The sequence below is a fragment of the Populus euphratica genome, unplaced genomic scaffold (assembly GCF_000495115.2).
Source record: "Populus euphratica unplaced genomic scaffold, PopEup_1.0 scaffold23.1, whole genome shotgun sequence".
Lineage (NCBI taxonomy): Eukaryota > Viridiplantae > Streptophyta > Magnoliopsida > Malpighiales > Salicaceae > Populus > Populus euphratica.
Window position 1 is genome coordinate 1300048 of NW_011499892.1, and position 18583 is coordinate 1318630.

At 34.0% G+C, this 18583-nt stretch overlaps 3 protein-coding genes across 10 annotated transcripts; 1 reads left to right on the forward strand and 2 right to left on the reverse strand.

The window, feature by feature from the left end:
- Positions 1–623: 623 nt before the first annotated feature.
- On the reverse strand, positions 624–4159 carry LOC105131462 (reticulon-like protein B8). Of its 3 annotated transcripts, none has more exons than XM_011034447.1 (6): positions 3869–4159; positions 2982–3171; positions 2707–2887; positions 2469–2610; positions 1331–1400; positions 624–973 (listed from the first exon to the last, which is right to left on the reverse strand). In XM_011034447.1, the coding sequence occupies exons 2-6, from the start codon at positions 3160–3162 to the stop codon at positions 804–806; spliced, it is 744 nt and encodes a 247-aa protein (XP_011032749.1). In that variant the 5' UTR covers positions 3163–3171; positions 3869–4159; the 3' UTR covers positions 624–803. The 3 variants fall into 3 exon arrangements, with proteins under 3 accessions (XP_011032749.1, XP_011032753.1, XP_011032748.1); XM_011034451.1 differs by lacking the exon at positions 3869–4159 and adding an exon at positions 3780–3804; XM_011034446.1 differs by lacking the exon at positions 3869–4159 and adding an exon at positions 3286–3446.
- Positions 4160–8680: 4521 nt separating this feature from the next.
- LOC105131463 (oxygen-evolving enhancer protein 2, chloroplastic-like) lies at positions 8681–10272 on the forward strand. The gene is made up of 4 exons (XM_011034452.1): positions 8681–9039; positions 9272–9504; positions 9672–9722; positions 9945–10272. The coding sequence occupies exons 1-4, from the start codon at positions 8796–8798 to the stop codon at positions 10203–10205; spliced, it is 789 nt and encodes a 262-aa protein (XP_011032754.1). The 5' UTR covers positions 8681–8795; the 3' UTR covers positions 10206–10272.
- Positions 10273–10942: 670 nt separating this feature from the next.
- Positions 10943–18567, reverse strand: LOC105131468 (WD repeat-containing protein 26-like). 6 transcript variants are annotated; one of them, XM_011034466.1, is made up of 7 exons: positions 18374–18567; positions 17238–17412; positions 16541–16627; positions 15174–16070; positions 14005–14106; positions 12992–13621; positions 10943–11320 (listed from the first exon to the last, which is right to left on the reverse strand). In XM_011034466.1, the coding sequence occupies exons 4-7, from the start codon at positions 15969–15971 to the stop codon at positions 11174–11176; spliced, it is 1677 nt and encodes a 558-aa protein (XP_011032768.1). In that variant the 5' UTR covers positions 15972–16070; positions 16541–16627; positions 17238–17412; positions 18374–18567; the 3' UTR covers positions 10943–11173. The 6 variants fall into 6 exon arrangements, with proteins under 6 accessions (XP_011032768.1, XP_011032764.1, XP_011032766.1 ...); XM_011034462.1 differs by lacking the exon at positions 17238–17412; XM_011034464.1 differs by lacking the exon at positions 17238–17412 and having other exon boundaries at positions 16541–16778.
- Positions 18568–18583: the final 16 nt, after the last annotated feature.

Consider the following 18583-nt stretch of genomic DNA (forward strand, 5'->3'; position numbering starts at 1 on the left):
TGAAACCTGAACGTTCAATTGTGTTTCCAGCATAGTGTAAAGCGAATGAAACCTGAACATAGGGGTTTCCGAATAATTTACTCTCGTATAATTTACTCTCGTTTTATGAGATATCATATCGAGAAAAAAATGGTATAATTAAGTACCTTTTTGACATTTAACTTCAAAAATGCTGGGTCAGTAAATGCATCCTTTTATATAGGATACATAACTATAGTTACACAATCTTGCAAGTATATGATTTAAATTATAGTTATTGAAACTAATTTATAATACAATATATATTGAATTATGATTTAGTGTTAATTTAAGTTAAATTAAAAAGGTCAACTATTATTTTATAATACAAAATTAATTCTTTATAGCCGTATTTCAAATTTACCGGGTAGATGCTAGACGGATACAAGTTTCTTAACAGTGATTGGAATTAATTTCCTGCATTTTCTCAACTAAATTTAAATTTAGCTGGAATATAGAACAGCACACATTTTGTATTTGTATGCACCAAAATAGTGTCATAAAGCCCCTATTTTCCTCAAGTTCTTTGTTTTCAGTGCCTTCGACTTTATATTTAATTTTTCCAGGAAAAAAAATACTTTCTGTCTAAGCTTGGGTGCTTCTGGTATCAGCTTGGCCAAATTATACTCCTTTAAAACATCATGAATTCACAGGCTGACCATATCAACATTCTCTGGCAGATTTAAGTTAATAACATGGCATACTACATGAATGATTTGCTCGACATCCAGCAAGTAAATTTGCTAGGACAGCTACCAAATTCACTGATACATCACTAAGTGAATCTATTCGTACTTCTTTTCCTTGAACTTTCCTTTTGGGATCTTACTGAGGAATCCGGCATCAAGCTGACGGTAGTTATGTTGGAGCTGATCCAACGCCACGTGCACAAAGTCGTCAACTTCATTATCATATCTCTCATACAGGACTGGCAATGTATGGGCAGCGACAAAACCTTGAGAAGAACAACAGAGGTTTCAAAATCATACATATCACAAAAATCATTCATCGTCTGCTATTTGTAAAGGAAAGAAAGTAAAATACACGATGAACTGAAAAGGGAAACCGAAATCAGATTAAGCTTGTTATGGACAAAAGCATGTGAACGTTATCAAACAACTTTCTTTCTTTATTCCTCCAGTGAATTTAAACAAATATTTGTCCTGGGCAGCAGAGATGATTATATAGCTTGTCTTATACCCTTTTTATTTCAGGAATATAAACATTTAAATGAAAAATGAGACAAAATTCATCATTGATCGCAACTGCAGATCTTGGGATCGTCATCAGTAGATGACAATTGGAAACTAACCAATATATATAACAGTTAGAAAGTTGCACCAGCTCCCAATAATTGCAGCAACCAACAAGCTAGTTACAACCTGCAAGAATTTTGCGTGAATCAATAAATCCTCTTATTAGAATGGAAGATGCATAATAAAATTATTATTCAATCATCATTGATCTATCGCAACTTAGTAAACCATTCCCTTCGGATCACACAGTTCCATGTCTTTTCCATGATTTGACCAGAATTTTTGCAAAAAAAATGCATTTTTGCCCACTTGAAGTCATAATGCTGGTAGAGTACTATTTTAATCACAAAGAATATCTTCACATAAGGATCTCCAGAACTAATCTAAAGAACTGGCAACTAAAAAATATAAATTGAAAAAAGACTATATATTTTGTTAAATGCATCATCACGTAAGGGAGTATCACCTAAAATAAAGAATGGAGAATGTGATTGAAAAAAAAAGGTGCTAAGTAAAGCAATCAAAACCTTAACTAATCCTCTGTTTTGGAATTTCTGGCAAACATGTGATGGGATGGTTATATGAATAATTTGGAGGGAAAATACTGGCTTGATGGAAAATGTTAACAAAATATTCCAAATGATGATCAGCATAACAGATCGTTTGGATTTGAAAAACCACTGAAATTATACCGCATACCGCCTTATTCACATCACCATCTGCATTAAGATTTTAAATTCCTTGTTTCTAGCAAGAAGGTTCACAGTGAGAACATTCCCAAACTTTCCTAGGAATGTTCTCTGATTTACCTAGCACATGAATAAAGTGACATTAATTATTGACACCCATTCAGTTTACAGCATGTAAGGAACCAGATGAAGATTCTCATTGAATTTAAAATCCAAACGGCAATTGCAGAAAAGCTTCTAAGCCATTTTCTAGAGTTCATAACAGTTAGGAAACATCTCTTGGTTATTGATTGACATCCCAAATCCCTAACAGTGTTATGAAACAGTGGAGCCTGAAAAATAAACAGAATCCATCTCTATGCATTTGTAACGCATGGATTTGTAATGAATATTTTAACAGTAAGTGCTAGAAAAGTTTAGCTGGTTGAAGAATCAAGAAATGTTGTTTGGTTTGCAATATGCGCTGAAGGAAACATTATCACAAAAAAACATAGTTAAGACCTACCACAAGAAACTTTTTCAAGTTTCCTCCACATGACACATCCTGAAGAAACTGCAAATCACGGTTAACCTCAGCACCAATTGATCTGCCGATGCTGACAAATATATCTTTAGGTAGTACAAGGCGGGGGACCTGAGATGGAGCCCTGTGACAAAGAAAAATCATTATGAAACAGAAATTATAATCACATATTACTGGCATGAACACAACATGCAGCAAGATGAGAAAACACCTGACTTACCTGTTGATTAGGCCTGAAGCATTTGTCCAAACAAATTGAGCAAGCATACCGAGAACCACAGCATAGCATACAAGAGACAAGAAATTGTAATTAAGCCATTCAAAGAGCACCCAGATGGCTGTTGCCCCAATTAAAACACCAGCTGAGATCTTCTTGTTCCTCCATAAGAGAACATCGGCAGCTGCATGATTCATGGTGAAAGTGAGAAATTGGGCACCAAAGCAATAAGGATTTACTGAACACAAATGCAAAGAAACAGGGAGAGCCGGCCCTACATTTTCCACCTCCCAAAAGATGGTGGATAGGCTTCTGTCGCCCAAATAGACGATTGAAACGAGAAGTGACATATTTGTTTTCTTCCTCAAAAAATGACACAGATTTCTTCTTTGGAACACTATCAGCAATAGTGTCTACCAGATTGTTGATAAATTTTTCCGCTGTTATTTTCTCAGGCATGATTGCAATCTTCAAGAGAAATACAAATTATAGTAAAACAAAAAAAATTAGCAAAAAGGATACTTCATAACGAATTCAACTAGCACGTAATAACAAAAAACAATGCCACAATAATTCAGTTACAAGTACGAGCATCATAAAGGCTTGTGGATAAATTGTTCGAAAGGGGAGGCGACTATTTGTCACCAAACAAGAACATTCCTACTAAAAAGGAATAAAGTTGAGTCTTATTCCAAGTTCAGGAGCAACATTCCAAGCACAAGAACAAAAATGAAAGAAGCATGTGCCAGTAAGGAAAAGGAAAAGGAAAAGAAAAGGAAAAAGATGTAAGAAAAAGGAAAAGAAAAGGAAAGAACTCAACCCAGTTGATAGAAGATCAGTAGTTAAGTCAGCTAAGAATCTGTATCATCCAAAAAATGGCATCTCTCACAGTATCAGCCATGGATCCTCAATTTTCTTGCAGGTAAATGCCATTAAAATTCATTTCTCAAACTTAAGCACACCCGGTTTAACATATATTTAGAGATAAACACAAATTTCCCAAACAAGCATTCAACAAAAGGAGCAGTAATTACAAGTCAAAGAACAGCTCAGTTGAAAAGAAAGAAATCTAATATCACTACTAGTTAGTAAAAACTCCAACAGGCAGCAAAGCCATGAAAGAAATGATCAAATTGAGAGAAGCTAGGAAAGAAAGAACACTAACCAGAGTCTGGATTTCTTGTTGAGGTTAGACAAGATAGATAGCAGTAGCACTCAACAACGAAGGGGTTTTTTACTGTTTATTTATTTAATTGTTGCTGCGTACGGAAGATTGGAATTAATAACAGGTCACCCTCACCAGCCCGTCTCTCTGATTAAAAATGGTGATTAGTGGTAGTTTTATTATGATTCTGCTTCTGATTTTTGCTTGTTTAGTCTAGAGAGAACGGGAGCGAGGAGGGTGAGGGAGAGATAATACTGGCGCGCGCCTGCCCGACAGCCATCTAGCTTTAGGTTTATTTTAACACTTCGGTGGAACCATGTTTTTAAATATTTTTTATTTTTAAAATTTTAAATTTTATATATATATATATATATTCAAATACATTTTTAAATAAAAATATTTTAAAAAATAACATATAAGTCACTCCCGATCAAATTATTAACGAAATGGTAATGGCTTGTCTTTTTCTTAGTTCCTGTTTTGGTTTTTATTTTATTTTAACAGACATTTACATTGGTTGGTTGGTAGCTAGACGCCAAAATCTCTCCCCGCCCCCCCAGAAAACAAAAAAAAAAAACACGTGGGGTATCCTAGGAAGCTTTTCTTTGTACGTATAAAAATTGATAAGTGCGTGAATAAAAAAAAAAGTTATCTTTGAAATTACAATAATATGGTGATGTAAAGTATTTTTTATTTAAAAATATATTAAAATAATATTATTTTAATTTTTAAAAATTATTTTTAATATAAATATATTACAACAATCTAAAAATATAAAAAATATTAAATTAAAATTAAAAAATTAATTTAAAAAACATAAATTATATTGCATTTCCAAACAAATCCTAGATAAATTAAACTAAATAGAATTAATTAAACTAAAAAAAAATACAATAGCTAATAAAAATCTGTGATTAACTGATAAGCTAGCACAACAGCTAAGAATTGCGTGGTTTTTTAGAGTAAAAATGTTTTTTTTCTTAATCTCTTTTTTATCCCCAAAAAATCACTTATTACGTGAGCTTTGCAGTGGCTCTTTTGCATTCTTCTTTTTCTTTACGGCTTTCTTTACTCATTTATTACGTGAGCTTTGCAGTAGCAGCTTTGCATTCTTCCGTTTGCTTGTGTAATTATAATTATTTTTTAAATATTATTTTATATTAAAATATATATTAATAATATTTTTTATTTTTAAAAAATTATTTTTGATATTAGTACATTAAAACAATCCAAAACATGCAAAATTTATTAAATTTTAATAAAATAAATAATTTTTTTAAAAATGCAGTGTAAACTTTATTACAACAACCTAGTATAGGAAGATATTATTTTTTTTCCTTTTCAAATTTGTTATATAACCTTGATTATAAGTGATAATAGGTGATTTATTGCCTTTATTTTGTTTATATCAAGTCACAATTAGTAATAAAGTATTAAGAATAAATATTGATAACATCCTTATTAATTTGCATTTATTTTAAGTATTTTAGCAAGTAATTTTTCTCAACATTCAATCTGTTTATATATTATTTATTCTTAAAACTGAAAATTTAATCAAGAGTTTATGCTAATTTTACTAAGTTTAGGTAATCAAGAGTTCGGTAGTTTTATATTCATGCAAATTACTTCTACTTAATTTAAACATCATCAACAAAAACTTGTAAAAAAATATTAATTTATATATTTTATATATATTAGCTCATAAAATTATACAATTTTAGAAATTAATTCATGATTTTAACAACAATCCGTGGTTTTTTTTCTTTAAAGTTTTCAATTCCGATCTCCCTTCATTCTGAAATTTTTTTAAAAAATTCTCCTGGCAGAATTATAAAAGATAATACACAGATATTTACAGATTAATTCCTGATTTATCTCAACAATATTTAATAATTTCAAACAATCCAGACTCTATGCAAAGATAAGATTCTCTATCATTTCTTATCTAATTCCATTCTCTATTATCCTTTTTCTTTCTTCTCTGTTTTATGGCTTCCAAGAAAAGGCGGTGCGAGTGATATTCTTTTTTAATTATTTATTTCCATGGAAAGTTTATTTTAGTATATTTTATCTTTATCAGTTTACTTAAAGGAAAAAAAAAAGTTTTATAAGTCGGTTACCAATAGGTCCAATACCTTATGTAAAAGTTGGGTGGAGCAAAATGCCAAAATAAATGCTGAAAAAAAATATCTAAAAAAAATATTGATTTAATATTTTTTAAAATAAAAAATAAATATTTAATATTTAAAATAAAAATAAAAAGTAGAAGTTTATTATATGTGTGTGTGTGATCTTAACCCTGTCTACATCTTATCCCTGTCTCCGAGTCAATTGATACAGAAATCAATAAAATAGGTCAACTGGTCACGGTCAACAGTTATCATAAAATAAGCGGTTAGAGAAGTGCTAATCTGAACATTCTAAAAGTATGAGTACCCAATTGAACTATTTTGAGACCATCTGTCTCCATGCATTGGCTTCTTAATCACTTGCTTGCCGTGATTCCTGGCCCCGGATCACGTTGGTGGTGACCGAACGGCGAGAATCCCGGCAGTGAGGTTGCTAGGATTTATAGAAAAGTTCAATTCGGTCCCTATTTTCTTCAAAAATGCAAATCGATCCATTTCGAACTACCTAAATCATGGTAGTTACTACTGGGACCAATTGACATTTTATTTAGGGATCACTTTCTCGAGATGCTTTTGGAGTCTTAGCTTTTCATACTTTAAATGATGGGGGCATTGCTTGATTTGGAAGACAAGGGAAGAGGACAAAATACGAGTGAAAGGCACTTTGTTTCTATCCACGTGTGCTGTCTCATCATGCACGCTATAAATAAACAAGTTAAAACTAACGGTCCAAACCACCAGGCCGGGCACGGGAGGGGGGGTGGCCTTGGCAGGTGTTTATGCTTCAAAACGACACCAATCATTGCGTATCATGAACCGTTGTATAGCATGATTATTCAATACCGCCTTATATTATTGGGTTGTTACCTGGGAGAACCCGCCTCCAAAAACCCAGAACGAGCTCTTAGATCTTGGTGGGTTGTACATGCTATTAGCGCCGAAACTTTATTTCTATAATTAAAAAGAATTGAATTGTATGGTTATTGATTTTACATTACTTGATTAATTTGAAGAATTTAAAGATAATTTAAATAATGTTAAAAATATAAGTTAATTAAAAAAATTAAAAATTATATTTTAAAAAAAATATAATGGCAAAAACATATTGGTTCAACCAGAATCAACTCAGGTTAAATTGTTAAATCAAAGACTTGGATCATGAGATCAAAATAATTTCATAAAAATAAATTAAAATAAAAAATAAAACTCAATTCTAAATTAAATCAATATTAAATCATAAAATTAGAAAAATCAATTAGAAAAACAAATAATTTGAGCTAACTTATCAAAGTTACATCCCAAATTATGTAACTAGGATAACTTCATAGAAAATAGATCAAAATAAATTATGAAACTCAATTTCTAATAAATTTAATGTTAAGTGATGAAATTAAAAAAATTTAAATTAACTCAGGTCAACCTGCAAAACTCATGATTTAGTAATGAGACAAAGATAACCTTATAAAAAATAAAAAATAAATAAAAACACAAAGCCTGATCTCAAATCAATCAAATATTAAAGGATAGATTTTTTTAAAAAAATCAACACAAGGAGGACAAAAATCCTAGTTAACCCGCGACTCAAGATTAAAAAATTCAATGTTGAAGAATAAAATTAAAAAAATAAATTAAAAAATAACTTAAGTCAACCTGGTTTAATTTGTAAAAGTCATAACTTGAGTAATAAGCCCGGGTAACTTTATAGAAAGAAAAAAAAAATAAAGCCTAAATCCAAATTAATCAAATATTAAAGAATTAAATTAAAAAAATAACTAAAAAATACATAAAAAATTATAGCTAACTCTCTAAATTTATGACCCAGATTATGAAATCGAGATTAACAAATCTAATATTAAATGATAAAAATTAAAAAAATTAAATCTTAAAAAAAAAAACAAAGCATTGTTTAAGTGAATAATGCTTTATAGGAAGAAGGACAAAAATAAAATTTCCTTCTAGTTAGTTTATGCTAGGTTATTAATTCGTGTTATGTAACGAGTTAAATTATTATTTTTAATTTATAAAAGAAATATTTAAGTATTGCTTATATCTATATAATTAAAAAATTAAACCATGTAAATATAAATTTAATATAATTTAATTAAATTTAATAGACTTAAAAACAAGATCTTGGTCTGGACTCAGAGTCAAGGCATGTGTCTGATAAATAATAACTCAGGTCCAAACCTAGGTATAAAGATCTGGCTAGAACTTCCAATAGCTTAGCAATTTTTGGGGCTACGGCACTCTGATTTTTTGGCATAGACTACTTCTATCACGGATCCTTTTGTTTCCGGGCCCATGGCCCCTCATTTAAACAATACTTGTATGTTAAAATACTACTTAATATTAAGCCATTGTTATATAAAAGGGTAAAAGTCCGCTATATCTATGGGCTTAGCCCAGTATTAGAAAAGAGCCCAAAATATCCTGGGCTCATTCCAGGCCTAGTTGTGACAGGCCGAAGGTAGAAAATAGAAGCGGATCGGATTCCTTCGAAAATTACTTGTATGTGAAGAATCCATCTATATTCCGACGACGAAGCACGGTGGACCCCAAAGCAAGAAGAAGTTAAAGTTGGAGTGTCGATTCCAGGTGGCAGCAGTCAGAACCACTACAACCTTATCCCACATCGAAAATCTGATCTCTTCTCGTTACACGATATCCAAAACCGTCCAATGGCCTTGGCTTTATCGCAAGCACAAGCATCCAAACCCGTTTTCTAGACCACAAAGCCCACCAAACGGAGGTTGATACACTGAACAAACAACCTTCAGGGAGTGAAGAAAAAAACGACCATGGCCTCCACTTCATGCTTCTTGCACCACCATGCACTAACCACTCCTGCTAGATCAACCCCATCATCACAACGCCAAGTGGCTAACCTCAAGCCCACCCAGCTGGTTTGCAGAGCCCAAAAGCAGGCAGTACAGGAGGAGGATAATGGTGCTGTGTCTCGCAGATTGGTTCTCACAGTGCTCATTGGTGCTGCTGCCCTTGGCTCCAAGGTAGCTCCTGCTGATGCTGCCTATGGTGAATCTGGTAATACATGCATGCTATGCTCCTTATTTATTTCTTGGCTTAAATCTGCTTGTCCTAATATTTAGTCGTCTTAATTGAATGAGGACTCTATGCGGGTTGCTGCTTAAATTGTTGCCATCATATATATCTCCGGGGACAATCTCCCCAGCTCTTCCAATACACTTAATAAGTATCCAGTTTCCACGAGAATCAATCAAATTTTGTCTTAATAAGTTGATATGGTCATTTGCAGCCAATATTTTCGGGAAGCCAAAGACAGACACAGATTTCTTGCCCTACAATGGAGATGGATTCAAGTTGTCAATTCCATCAAAATGGAATCCAAGCAAGGAGAGAGAGTTCCCTGGTCAGGTTCTTAGATACGAGGACAACTTCGATGCCACCAGCAACGTTTCTGTCATGGTCATCCCAACCGATAAGAAATCCATCACCGACTACGGTTCCCCTGAGGAATTCCTCTCCAAGGTAATGCATAACCCCCTTTCCTAATCTTAATCCAGTAGATTAATATAGGAGTTCAAATCGACGTTGAAAGACTTTTTTAATTAATATCAAGCTTTCTTTCAAAACCTGAATTATTTTGGTAAGATGGTAGAATATTACTGACAAATATTTTGCTCTGGTCACTGCAGGTGGATTTCTTGCTTGGAAAACAATCCTCCTTGTTTGCAACCGCATCTGAGGTACTGTCGAAACAACCAAGAGAGAGAGATAGAGAGAGAGAGAGGGAGCATTTCTTGATAACTTTGCAGTATAATTCATTTGATTTCTCATGTTGTTTGTATGAAATGCTAAACAACTTCTCTAGCAGGGCAACAACGGATGCAATTGTCACACGTCGAGCTATTTTCTGTTTTTATCAACCCACAGTTCTTATATGATGTGAATCTGAACTGATCATGCAGGGTGGTTTCGACCCCAACAACGTGGCAACAGCTAACATATTGGAGACATCAACTCCAGTGATTGGTGGGAAGCAATATTTCTTCTTGTCAGTACTGACAAGGACTGCTGATGGAGATGAAGGTGGCAAGCACCAACTTATCACAGCCACTGTGAAGGATGGTAAGCTTTACATTTGCAAGGCACAAGCTGGAGACAAGAGGTGGTTCAAGGGAGCAAGAAAGTACGTGGAGAGCACTGCAAGTTCTTTCAGTGTTGCTTAAGAGACTTAACTAAGGAATTGTATGTAAATCATATTTAAATCTATGATGTTTGTTTTGAATTGTTGTCGAGGCTCTCCTTTTCGCTAAGATTTTAAAGAGAGTGCTGATTAAGGGAGTTGGGAGAGGGGTTCAAGAAACTTGATTATGCAAGGTAACGGGTTACTTTTTGTGTTTAAAGGATAGAAATTACTGCCCCAAGACGCTTCACAAAATGCTTCTTGATGGAGAACAAAAACATCAAATAGCTCTTTCTAACAAAACACATCGAATCATTTCTTGGGGGGGGGGGGGGGGGGACCCACACCAATTTACAGGTTCTGTCCAAATGTTTTCTTCATCACCAGGGCAAAATAAGACCAGCTATCTAATGCACAAGAACACCAGGTCGGTTTGATAGATGCCCTTAATAGCCAAAATCTACATTCCATTAATAAGGTGGCCTTCTACACCATAACATCAGAGGCATGGTGCCATTAGATATCAAATCCCGATGACTTGAAAACCAATGCAATGAGCTTGAAAACCACTGCAAATTTCTTGCAACAATTTCAGCCAACGAGAATTACAGATGCAAGAGAAACTATATGGCATCACAGGTGATGTACATGGTCATACAGGTGAATGGAATCAATACTCCGTCTAATCTGTAACTATAATAACATCACCCCATCATATAAATAAATGCATCAACAACATTATTATTTTCTTGGCCTTTTAAAAATTAAGGAAAGAAATCATCCAAGGTTAAAAATGATTGGGAATTTATTATCAGCAAGTCGCTGCACAGTTCACATGCTTGTTTGATATGAATGTCTGCTGGAAACAAATTAAAGTATATACATGAAAGCAATGGTCAAGGAAAATGAGTATTTATCTGAAAATATCATGCTTGGGTATCTTTCAAGTCCTTCCATTGCAGTAGTGGATGCCATTGCATTGAGCACTCTTGTGCTTCACCTGCAAGGCATTTACACCCCATATTCGAATGGTACGATCATCACTAGCGATGCTAACATGTGTGGATTTGCTGGATTCCAGCTCACGCAGTTAACTGCTCCTGAATGACCTGGCAATGCCTCTACAAGCTCTCTTGAGGCTCTATGCCACAAATATATCTGCAGATATAGATAATTTGCACTTCAAAAAGAAATGATAACAGCACTTCAGAATGTCACTAGAATATAAAATTAAATATAAAAAAAAAGAGTTTTATCTACCCTTGTAATAAACATACATTTCAAACACAGCAAGCCTAAATTCATCAAAATGTGCTGAACTTAGTTACCTGCATCCCCTATTCATAAACCAATTGCCCAAAATGACAATAGCATGACAAGCAAAGGCTCTTTTACGAGATGAGATTCCAGAATGTTCCAACAGTTTCTTCTTACATGTGTAATTACAATACCATACAATGAACACATCACAACCTATATGGAAACAAATTTCACAATACAACAGAGAACACAGGCCAGAAATTTCCAAGATTCCTGGGATTTATATTGTGGTGTGTTAACACTCCACATGTGGCTAAATATTTTAAGACTCTTGATTTCTTACTCTAATTTCCATAGAACAATCACCGGTCAAATAATAAGTACTATTAAAAGTATACTAACAAGAACATGCAAAAAGAGGTAGGCCTAATGTCCTCATCGACAAGTCTAACAATTCCCGGAGTGTTTTTCCCTCGGTTATTCATAAAAGAGGCTGTTTATGGTAGGATCTTAACTATAAATATTAATATCCTAAAAAAGGCGTAATCCTGATAAATCAGTGCTCTGTGCAAGAAAAAAAAAAAACCCAGCAAAATCGACCAATGGCCTTCTGTTACACATTTATATTAAAAAATAAAGCTGAAATGCAAGACATTTTCCATTCATTCAGATTTTATTTTATTTTATTATATTTTGATAATGGATGATTTCTTAATCTTGGCTGGTTACTCATTTTGTGTGTGATTTAGTTTTTAGTGTAGAACAAACTTTTTCACAAGTATGTTTTTATCCATATAAAGGAATGTTATTCTATGAAAAAAAATAAAATAAAAGTGATAGGGACATTTGATAAATTTATAAAAATGCATATGAGTATATACAAATACCTGTAACTCTCCATGCGCATCTGAGCTATTTCTAAAGGTTTCTGGTCACAAAACTGTCAATGTAATTTCCATTTTTTCCCTCCAAAAAGAACAGGATGGAATACCATACAGGTATGGCAAATTGTTGATATAATAATATGCAGAAACATTGCAGGACATGTACACCAAAACAAAAGCCTTACAAGCTTCTTCTGGGGTTGAAGGTGTTGTTTATGAAAAGTAGATTTCTCTAAATTATTCTCTAGGTTATCAATTAGAGCTAGTCAGTATCTGTTATGATTTTTATGCATGATTAACGGGGCAGGATAAATAATTTCAGCATCATACAAATTTAAAAGAAACTACAGTATGGGCAATCCTCTGGCTCTGATCTACATGAGATCTCAACTGCTTAGGAACAAACTACACGATCAGTTACCTAAGAAATGTACAAACAAATTGACTTCTTAAAAAAGGCAAGAACTAACATGCAATATTTGATTCAAATAATGCCCTTCTCTTGATTGACCTAACCAGATCATTACCAAACACCTTTCGAGATAAAATGGGTTAAAGAAGAATAGAAAAGGAAATATTCCACACAAAATTTTATGGTTTACGCACAAATAGATGAACAAAACATCTGAATTTCTTGTATACCTTTTGAACTTAAAGAAAAAGAAAGCTACCGAAAAATCCATACCTGAGAGTCCTCACTACCACTGGCAATAAAAGCTTGTTCATGTCCCCCAAAACATGATCTAATAACAAACCGGCTACGCTTATGGCCCTTGTATGTGGCAACAAGCCTGATATCACCATCTATATTCCAAAGATGAATTTCCTGGTTCAGAAGATTAACTAGCAAGAACCTATTATCCCATGATAATGAGAACGAAGTTATTGCTTGATCCTCTTCAATCACTCTCTCAACTTTAGCTTCTCTATCAAGTAATAGTAGTGCAGTTCCTCTACACATACTTATAATCTGCTTCCCATCACTCGTTATCTCTAAATCAGAAATCTTCAAAGTTCGCTGCCCTTTCCAACATTCTACCTCTTTCCCGTCCAATTCCCACATGCAGATGCTCTTATCATTGATGCCAGAAAATATCCATTTCCCGTCTGGAAACCACCCACAGGATACCAGGCCAAGGCCCACTTTCTCATAAACCTGGAGGCACTCACCAGAAGAAACATCCCAGCGCCTGACAACCTCCTCCACCCCACAAGTGAGAAGCTGATGGTCATCAGGACTCCAAGAAACAGAGGAGACAGGCTTTTGGTGACCAGATAATCTATGCTTCAAAGAAACTCCACCACTTACATCAATCTGGAAAACATGACAAATTAATTGGCACATATAAAATTGTTTCATAAGCAGAGTGACATGGATGCACATGGGCCTTTAGCAGTCCCTAGTTCTTTGGATAAATCAATGGTTGTTGAGAGAGTTGCACATAGTGTACAAGGCATACCCTGTGAAGCTTAGAAATAGTAATGGGAATTAAGATTTGATTATTTAAGAATTTTAACAGTGTATGATTACTATGGATGCATAAACAGAGAGATCAGTTTTTTCTGACATCATATGAAAAACCTATTACTGAATATCCCAGGCAGAATGTTGCAAACAAAACCAAATAAAATATGGGAGAAGGGACATGAAAATACAATTGAATAACAGCATAAAATACTAAAAATAAATGATTATACCTCCCATATGATTGCTGATTGATCGCTAGAGGATGAAGCTAAGTATTTCCCATTATGTGAAAATTGTAAGAACCAGACTTCATCTGAATGTGCTTCTAATATCTGTTCCAGTGGGAATAAAAGAAAGACTCAATCTAGTGCTGCCAATAATAAATAGAAAGCAACTGAAAATGAAAAGGAGTGGTCTGCCCATCGAAATAAAATCCAAAGCAAAAGCAAAACAGGAGGATTATAGAATAAAAGAAAACCATCAGTTCACAATCCTTATGAGTGGACAAGCATGCTCTTCATTCACAAAAGAAATAGCCATTAGGCTAACATTTTAACGCTATTAAGAATAGTATAGGGTACATCAGCCTCTACATACTGAGTAAACCACATATATTATACTCTTCAGAACAAAGTGGAAGAACAAAAGAACCAACAAAGAAGAATCAGGCAGGTGTAAGGACAAAGGCATGAAGAGTAAACCAAGGCCAAAGGCATTCAAAAAATCTAACATGGGGACTGAATCAAGAAATACCTACACAATGTAGTTATTTTATGAAATCCTTGTAGAACTTAAAGAAGAAAGGGTTCATAAAATTAACTTCATGGAAGATAGCAGTTCAAGTATCTTCCTAGCAGAATTCCCCTCAAAATAACTTCTAAAACTTGCTAGGAAGCACTTTTCTCTAACCTAAACAGGGATTAGTTAGTTTGATGAACAAATTATTACAAATTCAGGCACTTTTCTCTAATAAGACATTGCACTTTCAGGATTTTCAGTTCCACAAAAATATATATATATATATATTTTTTTTTAAGAATGTCACTAAAAATAAGTTTTAAATCTAACCAAGAAGCACTTCATTCAAACTTGAATAGGATTACTAAAAACATACAAATTAATCACATTAATCAAACTATCCCTCTTTACTTTCCCAATAAAAAGATGACGTGACAGATTTATTCAACTTTGATTACTCTTCCAACCCCACCATTTTTTTACATTTCGACATTAAGAAGATAATAGCTCTGCATAACTAAAATTTGGTCAAACCAAGCAAAAACTAACAGTTAACAAAGAAAAACTCTGCAGCATGGAATAAAATCTTAAGCCAAAGAATGAAATAGCGAAAGACCTCCATATAAAGCTACTGTTCCCAATCATGAAAATATGCCTTAACCTGCAAAGTTCGAGAAGGAATCTGATCTCTTCCACACTGATGATCCGAGTATAAAGACATTTCTTTATCCAATAAGTTGTGGAAGATGCAAGCATCCTTTTGTAAGGTAAGAGCCTGTTCAACTAAATGTTCCAATCTGTTTTCAGGTATTATAACTCTTGGGGGGAGCAGTTTTTGCAATTCCTCCAGCAGCTTGGTCCGAGACTTTGTCCTTTCATAGCCCTGATTCGAAGCCCCATCTGAATCACAATGTGTAGGAAATACAATGCAGGAGGAAAGCTCCCAAACTCGACAATTGTTAATGGAGAGAGGGGTAATCTCAGTCCTCAAGGTCTTCAAAGCTTCCATAATTTTGTCCCCATCCAAAAGTTCAAAAAACTTCTGCTCCAATATCAGAAAAGATGCTGACTTGACAATGCTTTCATCCTTTAGACCAATTTTATGTAATGTGGCTACACTTTCATCCCAACTGCCATCGAGAATTTGCTGTGTAAATATATCTACTGAAGATGAATACAATGGTATCCCTGATTCTTCCTCTAAACGCGCATAACTCTTCTTATATCCAAGAGAATATAATGCCTTGGCTATTATTCTGACAAATTCAACTCTTTTAATAACTCCTTTCGAACCAAGAACCTCTTCATCCCCTTCAGATTGTAGGGGACGAGCCATCAAATCCCTAGAAGATCCAACTATGGGCTCTGTTAAAGATGAACCGTTGGAAAGACCTGTCAACCTTCCGGAGGCTAATTTCAGGCGTTTTAAAGCTGGTTCATCATCGTCTACACCTCCCATGAAATGTGCACCTCAGCCCATATATTACAGCAAATGTAGCTAGACAACCAAGGAATATATAATTTAAAATGCCTCCAATGTATCACAATAAATATTTTCCTGCATAACATAGACAAGTAAAATTTGTTAAATTGGGAGCAAGGATGAGACATAGTCATAGAAAAGTTCTCCCCTTGAGTATCTGATCTTATGGACAATCAACAACAATCTCACTTATACAAGTCGGGTCAATTTTTCTCAAAAGATGTCTTGGTCAACTCATCTCTTGGTTTCTTTGCACAAGCTTCTGTAATTATCACTCCAACTGCCACTGCTATGAGATTTAGAAACTTAAAATTTCACTATTCAGATAAAATTTAAAATGCTTCTGTTCAAGAGATAAATTGGTGAATCAAGTACAACTTCAGCACAGCATCCATCAACAAACCTAACTGCGTTTAAGAATAAGAATGACAGAATTTTTAAATGATTGGTAACTTCTGCTGGTTCACAGTTTTAAATAGGCAAGGGAACTGATTTCTAAACCATTTTGGAGGGAAAAACTAAAGTGCAGAGACAAAGAAGCGGACCTTGAGAATAAGTTTAGAATAACTGTGAAGCTTGAAGGAAGAAATAACACCTCAAATGAACTCCATTGATGTTTCACTTTTCATTATCTGAATCAAGCCAAAAGTGAAGGAATAAGAATTTCCCACGTAACAAATATTGAAGATGGACTTAATAATTTCATTTTTCTTGCAACTTGAGGTTTAGTATATTATAATTTTCACTTCTTAGCATCAATAGCAAGCCCTGCTGATTTGAGTTCTGCAAAAACAAACTTGGAAATATGTTGTTATGATGGTTTTGAAGCTAGACAGCTACATCAATTAGAGAATATGTTATCATCTAAACATGGGATGCAATGGAAGACTAGATAATAGCTGGCTTTAAGAAAATGGCCATCTATTGGAATCATAAGATAATGTAGGCAGATAGCTGCACATTACAGATTACTATTCTTTATCTCTATCAAGTTACAATCTGATATGTCATGGTGCGGAATATGATAATACATTGACTCCAAAGTAATAGAAATTCAATAGCTCATCACGCTGCACTTTTATCAGTTGTTTGAATCAAATAAAACAGCATCCCCCCACACCACCCCCACTTGAAGAACTGGGTCCTTGAATTACATTTGATTTTAAAGTTTTGAAAAGTGATTATTTTCTTAAAACTCGTCAATCTTTTCCTATATAAATTTGGAGGGAATAAATTACTCACACTTCCATTAACTTCAAAAATCCAATCCGCACACCACATTTAAAGACAGACATTTGATGTGTGGATAGCTTAAACTTCCACCTGATATTGTAAATTCTTAAGAGACTAGGAAATGTAAAACTTGGAACTTGCATCTTCATTGAAGCAAACCAAATGCCAAGGAACAATATTTATCCTGGAAAAAAGCTTTGATTCGGTCATGGAACATGTTAAACAATCTCCAAGGATAAATAATTTAAGTCCTACAATGCCACCGAGACCAAAGACATCTAGTGCCCAAGCATTGTCTTTATCAGCATTAATTCTTGACAATGTATGCTCAAAAAGCATGGATTTCAGCAAGTCAAATTGACATGTTCATCAATTAGAACCAGAAAAACTCATTTGGTTCCTTGACAGGGAACCAAACTGAAAAATCCGAAACTTTCATGATCAACAAAGGCCATGAAACAAAAATATTAACGAGAAACCACACTAATTGCACAAGAAACACAAAATAATAATTGAACCAAGACATTACAATAATGATAAATAAAAATACTCAAAACCCGTAAAACCATATGAAAAAGCAATTATCTTTCCAGGAAAAAATAACAAAATCATTTTAATCTCAGTTCATATGCAAAAACTAACTTAAAACCCAGATCAGAACCAACCATTAACGCAATGATACATCATCACCAATCACTTAATAACACAAAACACCAAATCTACTCCAAAAACCAAGCACCCAAATCACAAGCCATCACAAACAACAAGAGACGAAAGCAAACAAAAAATATAACACAATCAGGCAAAAAATAAGTGCAAATTAGGATTTAAAAGAGGAAAATCTGAAATACCCAGAAATCGAAATCAAGTTTGGTAGCCGATTCGGATCATGAGAAAATGAAACCGATTGAGACGACCCAATATAAAATAATCAGAAATGGGTAAAGGTAAAAGAGAGTCTCCTGTTTGTTTCTTTGTCGGTTACATAAAAAGTAAGATATAAAAGCACGCACCGGATGAAACCCAATTTTTTCTTTTTAAAAAAATACAAACTTGAAATACTTGTTAGTGATTATAAGCAGCAAATGGTGATATTATTATTTATTTTATGAAAAAAAAATAGAAAAAGTGAAATGGGCTGGTACCTTTGCTTTGTGTATTACAGAAAGAAGCGAAGGATAAAGAGAAGGGAAGGAAGAGAAAGAGGGGGGGAGGGGGGGGTTTGGTTTGCTCTTTGCGTGGGGGAAACAAACTGAATGGGGTTATGTCGAGACGTAGATTAGATATAGAAAGAGGGCGTGTCTGAGAGAGAGAGGCGGGGAGGTCTGCATATCCTGCTTTCACATGGACTCTTA

Bases quoted from the DNA above. Each gene is read 5' to 3' on its own strand.
- LOC105131462 (XM_011034446.1), bottom strand. The intron at 2,611-2,706 runs GTAAGTCAGGTG...TCTTTGTCACAG, and splicing joins GCTTCAGGCCTAATCAACAG to GGCTCCATCTCAGGTCCCCC. The intron at 1,401-2,468 runs GTAGGTCTTAAC...AAATTCTTGCAG, and splicing joins ACTTGAAAAAGTTTCTTGTG to GTTGTAACTAGCTTGTTGGT.
- LOC105131463 (XM_011034452.1), top strand. From the start codon at position 8,796: ATGGCCTCCACTTCATGCTTCTTGCACCACCATGCACTAACCACTCCT. The intron at 9,505-9,671 runs GTAATGCATAAC...TGGTCACTGCAG, and splicing joins CTGAGGAATTCCTCTCCAAG to GTGGATTTCTTGCTTGGAAA. The intron at 9,723-9,944 runs GTACTGTCGAAA...CTGATCATGCAG, and splicing joins TGTTTGCAACCGCATCTGAG to GGTGGTTTCGACCCCAACAA.
- LOC105131468 (XM_011034468.1), bottom strand. From the start codon at position 15,971: ATGGGAGGTGTAGACGATGATGAACCAGCTTTAAAACGCCTGAAATTA. The intron at 14,107-15,173 runs GTTAAGGCATAT...CCACTGGAACAG, and splicing joins TTCCTTCTCGAACTTTGCAG to ATATTAGAAGCACATTCAGA. The intron at 11,321-12,991 runs GTATGGATTTTT...CTATATCTGCAG, and splicing joins GTGGTAGTGAGGACTCTCAG to ATATATTTGTGGCATAGAGC.